This window comes from Seriola lalandi, unplaced genomic scaffold, assembly GCF_002814215.2.
Source record: "Seriola lalandi dorsalis isolate HSWRI2012SDOR001 ecotype SW California unplaced genomic scaffold, Sedor1 jcf7180002054517, whole genome shotgun sequence".
Lineage (NCBI taxonomy): Eukaryota > Metazoa > Chordata > Actinopteri > Carangiformes > Carangidae > Seriola > Seriola lalandi.
The window spans coordinates 311,135-328,545 of record NW_019525070.1 but is presented as its reverse complement, the minus strand read 5'-3'; the positions used below and the strand labels follow the sequence as shown (position 1 = coordinate 328,545).

At 38.0% G+C, this 17,411-nt stretch overlaps 1 protein-coding gene across 3 annotated transcripts; it reads right to left on the bottom strand.

The window, feature by feature from the left end:
- Window positions 1-509: 509 nt before the first annotated feature.
- LOC111660328 (sodium- and chloride-dependent GABA transporter 1) lies at window positions 510-16,351 on the bottom strand. 3 transcript variants are annotated; one of them, XM_023413563.2, is made up of 13 exons: window positions 15,752-16,351; window positions 14,716-14,850; window positions 9,890-10,100; window positions 9,526-9,658; window positions 8,965-9,099; window positions 8,379-8,482; window positions 7,390-7,514; window positions 5,621-5,733; window positions 5,095-5,235; window positions 4,880-4,979; window positions 4,593-4,693; window positions 4,314-4,481; window positions 510-4,012 (listed from the first exon to the last, which is right to left on the bottom strand). In XM_023413563.2, the coding sequence occupies exons 1-13, from the start codon at window positions 15,969-15,971 to the stop codon at window positions 3,911-3,913; spliced, it is 1,788 nt and encodes a 595-aa protein (XP_023269331.1). In that variant the 5' UTR covers window positions 15,972-16,351; the 3' UTR covers window positions 510-3,910. The 3 variants fall into 3 exon arrangements, with proteins under 3 accessions (XP_023269331.1, XP_023269333.1, XP_023269332.1); XM_023413565.2 differs by lacking the exon at window positions 15,752-16,351 and adding an exon at window positions 12,142-12,261 and having other exon boundaries at window positions 14,716-14,852; XM_023413564.2 differs by lacking the exon at window positions 15,752-16,351 and having other exon boundaries at window positions 12,142-14,846.
- Window positions 16,352-17,411: the final 1,060 nt, after the last annotated feature.

Below are 17,411 nucleotides of genomic sequence, written 5' to 3'. Positions count from 1 at the left end.
TTCATCGCCGGGTCAGGCTCAGCAACGCTTCCCCTCTGCCATGTATACCCATTAATTTACTGCCCCTTGGGCTGCACTGTCTATGGCTATTGATCAAACAGTGCTCCCAGCACTATCTCGTGGCGATGATACGTTCTGTCATGAGGAAAGCAGGAAGGGAGTATTGATTCATGTACAGTTCTGCTAAGGGTGATGCCGCAGCACTCTATGACAAGGGTCTAATTAACTTCCAAACCTCTTACAGCACTGCATTCAGCTGTGCTCCCTCTGATGAACACAGAACCAGTTATACCACAAGATGTGGTTGGCCCAAATAAGGTCATCCACTCTGAAAATATATGGACTGATAGTGCTGGTAGGCAGTTCAATTCAATTATGTCTTACTACAGAATTGCCATTAACAACTATTAACATCTAATTCATTACTAAATTGCTATTTCTTTACTACAGTCACAGCAAATTATACTAAAAAAAAAACATTTATGGAGGCACATATATACTCATGGAGAGACATTGAGGGAACAGTCCCTGTATTTGATGTTTAATGCATTAAAAAAAAAAAAAATGAAAAAACAATATTGTAATTAATGACAAAATGGTCTCAGACTTGGATCCCACTGTAGGTGACACAACAGATAGAGCAGTTTTGTATTGATAAGTAGAAAAGACTGAGGCAGTTCAGTTATGCAAAGATTTCATGGCCTCTCCTTTGCATTCCCTGCTGCTATACTGCCCCCCAGTGACTTTCTGCAAAAATTAAGGCTTTTTATTTAACAAAATGTTAGACACCACACATCATAACACAGTTATAATATGATGAAAATAGTAAGAAAATTAAACATTCATTAATTGATATGAAAAATCAACATTACATTTGGTAAAGAAATTGTAGATTTGTAGGATCAAACAAAAACATAAAACATGAGAAAATACATTTAAGTTTTGAAATAAAAATAAAAAATTCTTGCTCTGCAAATATATAGTTGTGTTGCATACAGTCTGATTAGTATCTTCACTGTTGCAGTGTGTGAATGTGAGGACGCTACAGTTTTTACTGTGGTCACTAACTTACAGTGCAATATCATGAAACTGTAACACATCATACAAATTTGAGATGAGCTTGTGTATTATGAGAGAATAACTGACATGAGCGATGAGCAGTCTTGTTTCATGGAGCAAAAAGAGTCTGTTTTCATTCAGCCACAAACTTCAATGATTAATAAAACTTCAGCCAGAGCAGCTGATATTAATCAGTGAAATCAGAGGATGTTAGGTTGAAATGAAAACCAACATTTTGAAAACGTCCATGTTCCAAGATTTTGTACCTTTATAAACAAGATTGTGGATCATTATGTTAATAGCCCATTACAATTTGTATTGTATTTAGTATTAAAAGACCAATTACTAAAAAGTGTAAACAGTGACCTATTATTTTTGTAAAGGTGCTTCTAGATCATCTTTGCACATTTTAAAAACAGCTAATACATTTCAAGACAGTAAAAAAGGCAGCTTACAACAGCAACATATACAGTATGCAACATAAATAAAAGTTTTGGTTGTTTTATTAAATATAGATTATCTAAAAATAAAAAAAATAAAATCATGAAAGGCACTTGAGGCAGGTAACTGATTTCTATGAAACAGATGCTTCTCTTGTGTGATCTTCAAAAAAACGGACTTTTTAAGCCCCTGATTAATTATTTTCTCGACCTACAGGTTAGTTTCTTACACAAATATGAAACAAATACAAAACTGGAGTAAGAGCATGTAAAATACATGCATCTTTGTTGAGAAACATCTGAAATTGTTCTTTAAATAATTTAAAAACCATAATCAGATGTTTAGTGCATCTGTTATCAGAGCTTATTTTCAGTACTTTGGAATAAAAGGCACTCTGAAGTGAAGGTTTGTTTGATACGCTACTGAGTAAGACAGAAAAGGCCAAGAACGTACTGTAGGGTAGGGCACAATCTTTTAGACAATCTCACATTAAAGTGTGACTTTGCCTTTTACACATATCTCCTCTGGTCATTTCCAGTTGAGGTAGGTCATCTACATTTTACATTACCCCAAAGCTTACAGTTTCAACTCTGACTGACCCCTTTTCTCCCAGTGTTACACAGAATAACTCTAACTAACTAACTAACTAACTAACTAACTATCTCGTCTTCAGAGACATGAGGTCAATCTTTAAAAAAAAAAGTATCACTTAACACCACTGCACAATCTCAAAGTTAAAGCTTGAGTTCAAATAAATTACATTTCCACCAAAGTGAACTTTTTGACATCTTTCTCTTAAGAAGTGTGAGATTAAACAGTCAGTGATTAACTGTAGGTTTTGCGTCAATATAATATGGAGCACAACTGAATGGAGAGTCACCAGATTACCAGATAAGTGATGCCCCCCTGAGGATTATCTACCCTCATTAGCCCAATTCAGCTTTATGGCAGTAGATCAAAGGCACCATTTATAATCTCTAAAACTTCTGTGAGTTACCTGCGCCAAGATAGTTAAAAAATAATGTCAAAAAACGTCATATGTATTGAATCATTCCTCAATCTGCAGAGAGTAGAAAAAAAGCAAGCACTATGTCACACATTTGCATCTGAGCTCAGTACACATGGGTATAACATTAACCTGCTGCCCCGATCACATCACTCACTAACTCATTATCGAGGGAACTGAACACAGGTGATGGTCAAATAAGTCTTTATGAAAAATGATGTCCGTAATTTGAACAAAAATTATATTTGTCTGGTTCTGTTTATGCTTTGTGATTTCATTTTAACCCCTCTGATTATGTGTGTTCAAGGGTTTTTCACTTTATGTAAATGGTGTTTGTGCACTGGAAAGTCTATGTAAACCACAGGCTAAAAATATTTCTGAACACAGACACTGAAGTTAAAAAACAAATTGTTTGCAGCTTGCTTCTATTCAGCAGTTCAGAGGCTAGACATTTGCAGGCCACGCAGAAACTGCTCTTCCTACTAAAAATGAGACTTGTCAGGACTCCCAGAGGTCAAAACTAACAATGCATTCAGGCAGTTCACGCAAGTCATAAAGTCAAGACATTTTAAATGGCGAATGACGTGCAAATACCAGTGACAAAGCTTGAGGTTAGAGCTCTGAAGTTTTGGCTCAACACAGACAGACAACTGGCAGTGTTAAAGGGTATTGGTAAATAAATAATACGGTAAATTTTAACCTGTATTGTTCTGTTATGTCTTGGAATTAACAACACACCCAGGCTGCTATCAGTAACAAGCAGTCAAGAGGTTATTTCTAGTTCCTATGTGGCATTTAAATGATTTAAACTGTAAATATATTAAAAAGTTAATAAGCCTCTGATTGCCATAAGAGCGGAATGCACTTACACTACACAAACTCACTGACATTTATCACACATTGCAAGAGAAACCGTCGCTGCATACACCAGGCATTTTTACAGATTAACCAACCAAAGGGGATGATGTAATCGTTCAAATTTCAATCTTTGGTTGGAACAAACACCTGCATAGTTTAAAGAGTGAACATGATCACTCATTACTAAATTTAATTAAATTAGATTAACCTTTAGGTTAATGAACAAAATCTCAGAATTTCTTTATACACTTTGTACAAGGCGCAAAGAATATTTTCATTCTGTTGAAGTCAACTGAAAAGAATAGGTGTCTTGAGTATTTAAGTACTACAGTGGGCTTAAGATAGAGTAAAGAAAGTCCTTTGGTAGAACAAATAGGATTAAATTATAATTTCATGACCAAAACATAAAGACTCTGCATCTCATAGTAAATTCAATTCTTTACATCACATCAAACAGTGCCTTTCATTAAAAATTGAACTGTATCACAAAGTTTGATACGTACGGATGCACAGACGTGGTTTTGGCTTTATCTATGGTCATGCCACTTAGGTAAAAAAGGTTTCGCACGCCGGGTCAAGATTTTGTTTTTCCGGCAAAGGATCTTCAGCATCCAGGTCTATTGTAGGAGTCACAGCTGTTTTAATTCTCTGAGGGATAGAGAAGGCAAAGTTTTAGAAAATCAACCTTTTACAAAACTATGTTCAAGCACATCCGGTCTGCTCAAGCAGTAATACACAGAGGTAAAGACACAGTCAGTAAAACAATCTCAGTTATTTCTGAGGAATAGAAAGTAGAATATATTTAACTTATCTCTCATTCAAAAGTGTCAGCCATAAACCCAGCCCTGCCCAGAAATTTTATCCACAGTAACAGCATGTTGGTTTGTTGGTCGGTTTTTCACCGCTTCGATCCAGACTGAAATATCTCAACAGTTATTGGGTTGCTTACCTGAAGAAGTGAGCCTTTGTTGCTGTACATCTCTTGAAACGCACCAAGTGGTATCCACACTATAGAGACCAGTGAAACTCCCCAGCCCACCCATTCAGCCCACACTGGATAAGGGTACTTCCCATAATGAACAGGAGTGTACTGGACAATGCTGGAGATCAGTATGCACTATGAAGAAAAAAAATGATAGTCTTATACACAACCTTCATTATTAATATGAGTATACTGATAACCCCCGGGCAACAATTGGATATTGTATTCAGATAATTAAAACCTCACCAGCACCAACATAGGACAGAGCACCAGCCAACAGAGACGGAAGTAAATGTTTGGAGTTTTTCCTTGCATCCTTTTGACCATTAAGGAGACACGTGGGACACCTGACAGAAAAAGACAAGTGGCAATTTAACACTTGGAATAACCACAAACCACTAAACCACTAAATACTGATTTCTGAGTTATTCAATGAATAATTAACCAACCAAGTCCAGGGGCTTAAAGGTCTAAAGTATTCCCAATGTAAACAGGATGTGGGTTTGAACTTATGAACATTATGTGGCTCTTACCAAAGACCCAGCAGACAGCTACAACTTCAAACAAAGCCAAGAACACGAGGGAAACCACAGCAGTGTAGTGGTCCATCAGCTGAAACACATAGATGCCTCCCTGTGCAGAAAGCAGAAGAGTCAGAGAGAGGAAAAGACTGAAATGACAAAAAGACTGTCACCAGTGATGTAACGGTTGCCACATTTAGTGGCTGTTTTTCTGTTTCTTATTGTACCTTAGTAACGTGAGGAATCCCCAAGACAAAGCCGATGATGCACACAGCCAGGGCTAGCAGCTCCTCTCTTTTTAGGAAATGCAGAACTTTGGGACCAAACTCGTCTTTTATGAAAGTCACAGCCACCTCAACTGTTGCAAACTGCAGCACACACAAAACATATCCAGTCTATAATGGTAATCCCATCATCAATTTTGTGAAATTGGTCCCCTTTTGACTAGTTCTGACTTTTGGACATTCTTGCATCTTTGTCTGGGATGCAATCAAGAGCATGTGCAAAGACCTGGTTAAAACACATATTTGTTGTTTGTGATAAGCAGCCAACAGCAAGGGCTACAAATAGAAGCAGTATATTTAGCAATATTATGACATTATCACTGCCATTGTGAAACTATGAGCATGTTAATCTCAAAGCACTGCTATGAAAAATACAGGTTCAAATTTGCAGAGCTCCAGCGCTTGGCTTCATCTTCACAGATGTTCTCCGCCTTCATCACACACTTATGTGAGAGGTGGAGATGTTTACCTGGCTGTCCAGGCCCAGACACAGCAGCATAAAGAAGAACAGAGGGGCCCACAGCTGAAAGACGGGCATGGTGGAGAGGACTTCAGGGTACACGACAAACACCAAACCAGGACCTGAAGACATGATATAGCAAAGGTGTTGTTCAATCTACAGAATGCAAATATATACACAAATGTATACAAATTGAGACTGCTGTGCTTCCAGTAAGTGAGCTGAACTTTAAACCTATGTTGTCTGGAAGATATTTTTTATATGTTCTCCCTTAAATGAATAGTTGAACGTTTTCTCGCCAAGTGCTCAGTTTGAGGATTGATGCCACTCACACGTCAGTGTCAGCCAGTTATTTGAGATTAGTTTAGCATAAAGACTAGAGAGAGGGGAGGGGAAGCTAGCCTGGCTCGGTCCAAAGGTAATAAAATCCACCTAGCACCCCCTATAAAGCTCACTGATTAACATGTCGCATCTTATTTGTTTAATCCATAAATAACCCTAAGTGTAAAGACTGGAGGAGGATCGAGCACAGGATTCTTTTACATTGTAAAAGATTCAGGGAATTTAATCTGTATGTTGTCTCTGCAACACAGTCTTAAAATATTTATCTGATTAACTTGTTTCCAGTTGGTATTGCATTTAAACAAAGTACAGTGTCTATCGTCACTATAGGATGGTTGCAGGGATCAAAATAACTCATTGGTATTTCTTGGATTTACCTTTAATGAACTTAAGTTTGGATGAATCACTAACTAACATACTAATCTTCCACCTGCATGTAGGAGAACTGGCAACTGATTGTAGCAAAAGGTCAGCAGCAAACACTGTGGGACTGTCCCTTTTCAAAAGATGCAGGAGGACAGAAGATTAGGAAAATACAGTGTGTTAATTGGCCAACACACATGGTAAAGATTACTCTTGAAGAAAATTAAAAACAAAGGGAAGATCACATCAGACCACAAGGAAGTCATCATTTGACAGTGTGATTCGAGCTGACAGAGATACAGTGTTGTGATCGCTTCACGGGATTCTTATCTGACCCAGAGGCTGAACACATGTTGTTGCTGTTTTTAATAATGCATCACTAAACTGACAAAGCTCCTGTTCAGATGGTATTTAAACACTGAGTTACTAAAGAAAAAAAAAAACACTTTGTTTTTGTTTTTTTTAAACTCTGCTCAAAGAACCACTGCTTTCTCATTCAGCTAACCTACAACCCTCCTTTCTGACCCACACATCTGCCCGCTTTGGTTAAGTAAGTTACTCCAGTACACACGCACAATAAAGTTGTGTTCATGTTGCAGCTATGTGTGTGTAATGTAGGTTTTCAGTTAAAGATTATTGTTTTGTACTTTAGAAAGATCCTCTAGAGCCACAGCAGACGTTATACAACTGTTTTTATAGGGTGAGTAGTGCTCCTCATGACGACAAAACCTTGTGTAAAATCGGTGGAGTGCTGCCTTAAGAAACTGTAGATTTCCACTATTTTGTCCTTCTGCGACCTGCACTGTTATTCAGTGTAGACATGTACATTTTGAAATTTGTGTTTTGTTTTACCATAAAAAGGGAGAAAAAAAAGCTCCCTGGAGGATCAAAACAAAAACAACTACAGTACACTCGACATTAGAATTTAATATCTATTTATATGTCTGCTCTATTTCTGGCATATATACTATATTACACATCAGGTCCATGATTCTCTTTAACTGTTTAGATACTTACAATCAAACAAAGCTATGTAATTGTGGTGCAATAGTCTTTCCAGGCTTGATGCTCACCGTCTGTAGCTATGTTGTCCACCGGGAGGTTATGTATATGAGCCATGTAGCCAATAGCTGAGAAGATCACAAAGCCAGCCAGGATACTAGTGAAGGAGTTGGCAAATGACACAATCAAAGCATCCCTGGGAAAGAAGGAGGATAAAATAAACCATTTCAATCCAGTTGTATTATATGAGAAACATCAAGACAGCCGTTTTAAGTTTTCCTGCTAGATCACCAAGCTCTCATACGGTCAAAAACAGTTGTAAAAAAACAGAAATGACAGTAAAAACTGTCTCTGGCAGGTAAATAATGTAGGGCATTATTTTGGTTTATTTTCCGCATCCAACACAGAATCTGAGGCCTACTTTGTGGGATAATGGAAACTATATTTAAACACCCCTCATCTCCTCCTGGTCTAAATAAACTAATAATACTTACTAATAAAACTTAATTTCCTATCAAACCTATTTCTCCCTCCAATGTGGATGGCAGGGAGTTTAGCAGACAGGGTTCATTTCAGTTCTCTGCAGGACAGTAGTGACCTTTTTAGTACGGAGTTGACACCAAAAGAAGAGACCAAAAGTTGAGCGTCTTCCATAAACAATCTGTCCCCAAGCCATGTGGAAGCTGCCACAACAATGCAGACAACTGAGAGCACTGCTGTTCACCTCACAACACACTGTCAACTGTACAGTGGATGGTTTTGGAAAAAGGTAAGCATGACATTTTTCTTTTATGTATTTGTAATTGAAATCAGTGGTATTTGATGTCTGACATTGTGGCCTGAAATGTATTTTCAGAGAATCAAAAAGGAAAAAAAAAAAAATCAACATTGATAAGTGTTTGTCTTGTTATATAATGAATGTGCTGTTAACATGCCTGGGCTATTAAGTATAATATCCAAGTCCAATAAACTACTTTTTTTTTACTGATAATATAAGAAAACGGATTTTATCTTTAAAGTTAAAGACATAGTATAACCTTTCCAAACATTCAGTCTTTACCTGAGAATGTTGTTGTTGAACTTGTTGTAACTAGCCATCGAAATCATGGAGCCAAAAGCTATTCCAAGGGAGTTAAACACCTGAGCAGCTGCATGAACCCAAACCTAGGATGAAGATAAAAGGAGAGCATGACAATTCATTTTAGCATTGTTTCATTTTAAGCGGTTTGAAAGGCCCAGTTTTCTTAATCAGCTTCTTTTTTTTTTTACCCTGAGTAATGGGATCCTACATGAACAAAACCTTTTCTGCCAAAGTCTGAAGAGTCTTGAATCCTTCACATTACAGTTTTCGGCATTTGTGAGCTCCTGCTCTGGATTTCACTTAATATCAAAGGGAAACTATCACTATAGTTTAGCTTTCTGTCCTCTGATTACCTAAAAGTCAAATTTTCCACTGTTTAATTTCTACTGGGAACAATTGAAGTGTGCTTTTTTTTTAAATTTTGAGCAAACCAAAAATTAAACCTATTATTTGAACCGAGGAAAATAATACAGAGTTAGTCTCTACTGTATTGAGCCAATGTGTAACCAAGTTCCTAAGGAGTAGCCTATTTTTTTCTGTTACTCATTCATTAACAGAGTTTCACCTTCACTTCGAACAGTTTGCTCCAGACAGGCGTCAAAAAGAAGAGGATCCCAGTTTTGGCTCCAGGAAGCTGCACATTATTGATGAGCAGGGCGAACAAGATGAAGTACGGAAATACAGCGGTGAAGTACACGACCTGTGTGACACAAAGAGTGAAGAGCAGAAATTGATCAGTGGGTGGGTTTGTTGTTTAGGTGAGGCTGTGACAGATGAGCGTGCTGGACCAGTTTTCTGTGAGACCTCTGAAGATGATTTGTGTGTATATACTGCAGACTACAACGCATCAAAAGTGCATTGTACAAACACTTTTCCGAATTACAAACAGTTAATATTGTAGATCTCATCTGTGAAACGATTGACTTAACCTACAGACTACAGACTATACACTATATTCCTGTAAACCTATAAAAGTCCTTGTCTTTATCCCCGGTATTACAAGACACAATGTCAGAAGACAACATGTTTTCAAACAATGAAATCAAAGACTGGGACCAACACAAAAAGATATCACAATAACCACTATGCAAAAACACATCTTGCAGAAAAGCAGCATGATTCTGACCTTGCCAGTGGATTTAACTCCTTTAAATATGCAAAAATACACAATGACCCAGGAAATAAGGAGATAGCCAACGAGTTCCCAGCGAAGGCCACCAGCTTCTTCAATGCCATTGGTTTTCTCCAGAAGCCTGTGGCTGGAAAAATGGAAAAAGAAGAGTGAACATACAAACAGCAAGTGATTTCCTCAAAAACTCTGACAGATGATGTGTTTTCATGTAAGACCCATCACTCTGTAGTAAGAAGATGGATGTTTGTGCAGTAAGTATGACAGAGGAAAAAAAACAGCTAGAGTGGTTCTACAAATACTGTCAATACATAGATACAGTAAATTTCTGCACTTAATAAAGGAACTGAAGTCTCCTCACTCGAAGAACTGTTGACTGGCAGACTGCAGGTGGGTGGCGTTGCCGGGGAAACCACTGGAGCAGTTTTCGATGGCATTCCAAGTGTTGTTGCAAGACTTCCAGGGTAGCGTCGCTCCGAACGAGTTGAAGAAATAGTAAAGTGCCCAGCTCATGAGCACATTGTAGTACGTGGAGAACACAAAGGAGATAACAACTGTGGCCAGACCAACACCTGCAAAGTGACACGCGGCGGGAAAAAAGACAGAACTGAGAGACAACTCTGCAGAAGCCATGCCACTTGTAGGGGAAGAAATTGTACACTTTACTTCTTAAAATTGTAATAAAATCCCTCTCAAACTCCATATTTTGCAATGAAGTGTCAATTATTTTGGCCCAGGTTTAGAATTATGGGTAGTATAATGTAGGCTTCATATAAAGACAGACAACAGAGAAGACGGGTAATCTCTGGTCAGTGGTGGCCAAGGTGAAGTCAAGCAAACTCGGCCACAGATAAAAGGAATTCCTTGAGCCATGGATTAGAAATTCCACTGTGTCATTTGGCTGGTGAATATAACAAGGTCTTGACCAAAGTGAGTAAAGGTGAGATCAAAGTCCTCCAACAGATGTAAATTATTCAGTCTTTTAACACCTGTGGTTCCTGGCTGTGTGTCAGGTTTCAGGTTGGGGTGTGTATGTCTATGTGTGCTATATGTGCGTTTCTAATTTTTCAACTGTCTCCCCCTCAGGGAACTCAGGGCAATGACTCAGCTAAAAAGCCTGACAGGTAGAGCAGGTATAGGTTCATTATTTTTAAGGACACTTCAGTAGAGCAGACAGGTTTTTATCACTGTTAAATACAAGAGGAGTACTTATGAAATATCTGTCACAACAAAAGAACTGTAAACTTTTATATTCTGAGAACAGTTGTTTAAAGGACTAGTTCAACATTTTGGGAAATACACTTATTCACTTTCTTGCAGGGAGTTTGATGAGAAAATTGAACATCTTTCTCACATACATGATAAATATGTAGCTGGAGCAAGCAGTCAGTTTAACTTGGCTTAGCACGAAGACTGGAAATGGGGAAATAGCTAGCCTGCATCGCTCAAAATGGACTACATCACATACTAGCACCTCATATAAAATATATAAAATATAATATCTTGTTTGTTTAATCTGTATAAAAAAGGGGTGTTGGACTTGACTATTTCTTGTTGCAGGTCCTGGCCAAGAAATCATCTGGCCACAACCCCCATAACAACTAACTGTCATGTTTACCTCATATTTTGTTTGGAGCCAAGCTGGCTGTTTCCTCCTGTTTCCAGTCTTTGTGCTTAGCTAAGAAAACATACACAGCATACAAGACTTATAAAGCGGCATCAAACTTCTCATCGCATTTTCAGCAAGAAAGCAAACAAGCGAATTTCCAAAATTTCTGTTCCTGCTCCTGACTTTTTGCATCATGTTTTCTTTGCCATATTTGTTTATCTTTGTGTGAGTTTTCCAATGACGGCAGCAAAAGCGAGGACAATTCTCTCTGCTGTTTTCAGAGGTATATAAAAACCTTGCCTCCTGAAAACATTTTTTTCCTACTTGTTGTGGACAGGCTGGAATGCCATGCTCCACTGGATCCAATCTCACTATCTGATAAAGTGGAAGGAGAGGCGACTGAAAAACAACTCTGTGTCAACATCATGACAGAGCCGAGGGAAGCCCCCTCTGAGCTCCAGGATCAGCTAGAACCACTGGGTATAGTCCACGTTGAGCACTCCTTCCTTTGTTATTGCCTATTTGCCTCTTTCAGTCTACACGTCTAGCTTACATGGTCGAGTGCTCCACTGGTACACCAGACAAACTCCACGTGGTGCAGTGATGCCTCATTTCCAAATGACAAAACATATCAGTCTGCTGGACTCAATAACAAGGCGGGGCGGCGGGGGGGGGACACACACACAAAGATAGAGGGAATCAGTTAGAGCTATCCTCCTCTGTCTCCAGTTCTTAGTTCATTACCCTGTCATGCTTCACCTGTTAAGTACATTGCCCTCATTGAAACAAATTGGACAATCAACACAGTCCTGAGAGGTAAAAAAATTTCTCCAGCTAAAATGATGCTATGATCAAGCCTACTGCAGTGAATTACAAATGAGCATGTTTGTTGATTTGTGATAGATATTTGTGGGCATCTGAATCACTGATCACAGGTACATCACAGTAAACTGCACTTGGGTTGCACAGGGAAATCATTCAAAAAGAACATACAGAAAAACTACCTGCTTTTGGCCCTTGTTTAGCACAGAGCATTAACCAGGAAGAAATGAGCGATAAATCAAGTGAAGGACCCATACGTTTTGACCGGGTAGATAATCTCTGTCTTTAAGGAGATAAGAAAACTATGGAGAAAAATCTTAAGTTAGAACAAGGCAGATATCATTTTCAATTCACACCCATAAGTACTGATTGTTGATGGCTGGGGTCTTGTTTGATGAGCTGCCAAGTGACTGTCAGTGCTCTCCAAGTCCACACATCCCAGTTCATTCACATGTTTGATTTACAGTTTTGCAAATACCTCCTGATGTGTGTGATTTTTTCATGAGCACTATAACCCCTTAAAACAAACAACCCGTTGTACTGAGCCACAATTAGCCGGATGTTTACAATTTGTTTTAACAACTTATGTGGACTGTAAGAAACACACCTCCAGTCACCCACATTTGATTTAACTATCATTCAAATATGCAGAATTTAAGAATATTGGTTCACGTTCGAATTATTTGACAATTTCTTTCATGTGAATTTAAAATGGATTCAATTACAGAAAGAAATCCAAGAATGTACTTTTGATAAAACATGAAGTAAAAAAAAAAAAAGAAATACACTGATTATAGTGATTGTAAATTTTGCTTAACAAGTTCTCATCCATCAACATGTTAAAACAATTCATTTATTAAATAGAAAAACTTTGTTACAAACTTAGAGGCACTCAGAAAAGAGCATGCCTTCACCACGGTTAAAAATTTATCAGTTTTAAATATTCATTTGGATCTGGACCATCAAGCACATAATGACAGAGGATCATGGGATAAACGTGCAAGATTTTTTTTTTAATTTATTTAAAGCAGTATGTCCTGAGAAAACAAGTGACAAATTCCTATCTCACAATGTACAAAAAACTTTTCAAAAGATTTCTGAAAAAGCTTAAAGCTTAGCTTGTTCCTTGGCTCCTGGCCGAACTTCCCATCACATATAACTGCAATTGTGACATTTTTGGATATCTTGGCAAAACAAACCAAATACAAGACTCCCATGGCAGATATAAAAAGACGTTACAACCTATCAAACAGGACACATTTTCATTTACTGTATGACTGTAAGTTCACTCAGTGGCCAGTCAGTGTAAAACCACTGCAACAGCTCATCCAAGTAAATTTTTAAACAGCAATTGTGTAGGTTTATGACAACCTGAAAGAAGATTTACCCATCTGTGAAGTATTTTGGCTTTAGGCGAGATTCACTACAGCAACTCATCTTTAATTAGATGAAGAATTTGCTTTCGGTCATGTTGTGTCATGTTTGATAAGATACATATAATATATAATTATACCTGTTTTTAAGGTTGTCTGTCAATCATCGTCATCACCTGGTCAATCCTGAGGGCGTCTCTGCACCAGCTTTAAATACATGACTGGGAAGATTTCAGTGCATTCTTCCCTCACGGAAGGATCTACTTTACTCCCGACATTAATAAACTATTGCTGTTTTTTTGCTTTTTTTCCTTATTCACCTGTAAGTCAGCGCATATGCCATGTTACTTGATAACTACACGTTGATGGGAACAGCAAATACATACAAGTTTTTTTTACAACTAACAGGAACCAGTGCTAACTTTCATAAAATGTTTGAGTGTTAAATTAAATCAATCAATCATCACTTCCAGTAAAGCTTATTGGTACACAACTGCAGGCTAGTTTATTGTGTCATTTATTTTCTTATTTCCTGTTCTCCGTTCTATTCAGCTATACATGTCGTTTCCCCTAACAAATGATTCTAATAATAACAGCAAATATTTGTTACTGCATTTAACTGCCCTGCCCATGGAGAGAAATAAAGTCCTGTCTAATCTTTTATTTTAAATTTTTTGTTACAAATTTTAAATAAATGAACAATGTATCAGCCTCTTATTAAATGATCCAGATCAGTTGATAGGACAATACTGTTTAGACTATTTTATATTCCTACTCTGATGCCTAGCCCTCTGCTGTAATGATCTAACTCAAAAATGTGGAGCTCTTTGTTTACATACTGTGTTGATTGATTGGGATTTCTGGGACTGATAGTTAATAATCAACTTTTTGGGGGTAGTAATTTGTTCAATGAATTGTATCAACCTTTTCCTCGTCTCAAAAATGTAGTGAAGGAAAAAAACAAAACAATAAAGCCTCAGTCCCTGATATATATTCCTTTAGATCAGTCATTGGCCTGAATGAGCTTACATGGGTAGTGGCACATTTGTCTGCTTTCTCTGGTGGAACTTCGTATTATTTTATCATTCTTTTGCTTGATGAAATCACTGATCCCTGAATTTTGTTTTCTACAAAGGTATTAGGGGATGGACCTGTTAGTTTTGGCAATGTAGCCTATTGAAATAATTTTAATGCAAATATTTGGATAATAAGGATTAAGTAATTTATTGCATTTAGAAGTGAGCACAGCAACACATGCATACATAAATGTCCTATTTTATGCAAGCTCCGATTGTGGAAAAAACATTGTGTGTTAATGAAGGAAAATCCATCAGATGTTCATCCTCATCACATGAGGAGCCTTTGGCCTGGAGAGTCACTCACCTTTTAACAAAGGACAAATTTTGGCGAGCGCATGCACTGGCCCTAAACGAGTGTACTGCCCGATAGCAAACTCCATGAAGAGCAGAGGAATGCCACACAGGAGCACCATGATGAGATAAGGGACTATGAAGGCACCTGAACCAGAAGAAGAAAGAGAAGATGCTTTATAGGTTCCTCCTGAGTAATGCTGCCTGGAGAGATAAACATGATGTGGTAGCTGCTGTCACTGTTAAGATAAAACATATTTAACAGTTAAGTTGTTACTGATGACTTTATAAGTAATTAATAAAGTATTAACTAATGTTTAACAAATCACTTATAACCTGTGGTAATCTATTGATAGAAACTCATTTCGGGAATGCCAGGGTTTGAGGTCACATAGGCTAAATATCTTTTGTAGCTTTTTCTTTTTGTAGACTTATCCTTTAACTATGAAAAACACATAACCCTCTATTCTCAGGGAAAACTCAGACCTGGGCATTCATTTATGAATTACTTTCTTTTATTTATAACTGTGGGCTTGATGGCTTATTAGTGTTCACCCACATCTTAATAAGCAATAAACACTTATTTCAATTCAGTGAGAATGATAATCAATTAATTGCGCTGAAGCTCTTGCTTAACAACGGGTACCGTTTCCGTACTGAATCTTGCTGAGTCATTGTTATGACATAGTGAATCATGACCATGAGGAAAAAAATTGGCTTGTATAACATTTCTTTAAGGTTGCTGATTCTTCTTTTGTAATTCAAAACAATTGTGTGTAAATTATTGGTGAGAATATTTTCTGAAATATAAATGAATACATTTCTGAAACAAAACAAAACAAGTATTTCATGTTTGATGATGTACGTCTCTTTTCATTATCTATGGCCCTATCAAATTGATCCCGTCTGCTTTTAGCGGCTATTGTATGCATTTTGTTGGCTATACAACAGCACCACCCTCAAGGAGCTATATGGAAAATGGACCCCTATTTCACTGTAGGTTAAGTACATCTGTATACCAGCATTCTTGACCTCTTAGACAGTCTCACCTCCACCGCTGCTGTAGCACAGGTAGGGAAACCTCCAGACATTGCCGAGTCCCACAGCATAGCCGACCGATGCCAGGATGAACTCCAGCCGTCCGCTCCATGTGGGTCTCTGAGCCTCTACGTCCGCTCTCCTCCCGGCGTTCACTTTGAGATCCAAGGGTTTCAGAGCATAATCTGTCTCATCACATGGTATCTTTGAATTTTCGGCACCGACCTCCATTGTGACTTATTGGTTATGCAGGTATAGTATACAGTCAGGCGGTGCTGTTCTACACTGTAGCCTATCATACATCCGAAAAATGACAAATCCGGTTAAATTTAGAGTGAACCAGCTTCATCGACTCCACCGGATCAACCCTGACGAGTAAATTAAATCACAGGCTCACCCTATGGTGATCTTATCAAACCGACATTGTACTTCAATAAACATCTGGTTTACTACGGTAAGTGATGATTTTCAATTAAAGCAAATACTACTCGCCATTAAGACAGTGAGGAAATGCTACAACACAAAGCAACGTGCACATGCAAAGCGCACCGCGTCTGTTCCCCACTCAGATCAACTCCTCTGGTGTGATGTGACATAACTGCAGATGTCCTTTTCCATCTTAGCTGGTTCGACCACCGCTAAGCGAGCAGGGATGTTTGAGATAGGCTACGCCTTTTTTCCAAAATAAAAGCCCTTGAACTCAATAAGCTAAGAGAGCTCAATTACTCAATAAGCTACTAACTCATGTGTCACAATAAGTAGGAACTTACAAAACGTCCAGTGTTTTGCACTGTAGGCAATACGTGTTGATTTTGCTCATGAAGTTGCATTTTTCACACCAGTGGCCTAATGAAGAGGGGTATAGGGATCCAACAACAGGTTTTTGCACAAGATGTACGAAAGGAAATTGAATTGACAGGTAAGGTCAAATATAGGTATAAATACTGTATATAAAACATGTCATTTAGCTCTAAATGATGATGCAACTTGACTTAAGCTTCACGTCACCGCAATCCTCGAGACTAGCTCGTGCGGGTAGAAAAAAACGAACACCAAGCATAAAAGAGTTTGGTGCTTTTATTTTGAAGACAAAATCGGTGAACTTCAAGTTCATTTCGCGTTGTTCTCTATTGGTTTACAACCCGGAACCTGTGCAGTGCTCACCGTTGAGCTTTACAGAGCATAACTGTCCGTGGCAGACATTGAAAAAAAAAAAAGAAAAAAAAAGAAGTGACAGCGGAATTTAAAGAGCTGTCTTCGTAGTCACAGTAAAATGCACTCTTTGCCATGCAGATCATAGCTGCGTGTTGTTTTAGTGCAGTTGTTTTGAGACACAGCAAAAAGTAAGCAGTAAAGCTGATAATGTATAGTTTGTTTTTGTTTGTTTTTTAATTTTATTGAAAACTTTGTAAGATTATAAACAGTCTGCAGTTGTGTTCTCTTAACAAGACGTTTACAAATTGATTTTGGTTCAAATGTCCTGCAGCCCTTTTCCAGTAGACATTTGGAGCTTGGAGAGGTCACCCCAATGAATTAAAGAACTAAAAAGACAAACATAATACTGGAGGTGGATTTTCCATAACCTGGCAACCCGAAAGTTGTGTCAACAACTGTGACAACATTTGTTGTTTGAATGTTTATTTGCAACCTTTGGAATACACTTTCCAGGTT

Excerpts from the sequence above, each read along its gene's own strand:
- LOC111660328 (XM_023413563.2), bottom strand. The coding sequence starts at position 15,971 with ATGGAGGTCGGTGCCGAAAATTCAAAGATACCATGTGATGAGACAGAT. Across the intron at positions 5,734-7,389 it reads GGACAACATAGCTACAGACG|GTCCTGGTTTGGTGTTTGTC; the intron begins GTGAGCATCAAG and ends TCATGTCTTCAG. Across the intron at positions 4,980-5,094 it reads GGATTCCTCACGTTACTAAG|GGAGGCATCTATGTGTTTCA; the intron begins GTACAATAAGAA and ends CTTTCTGCACAG.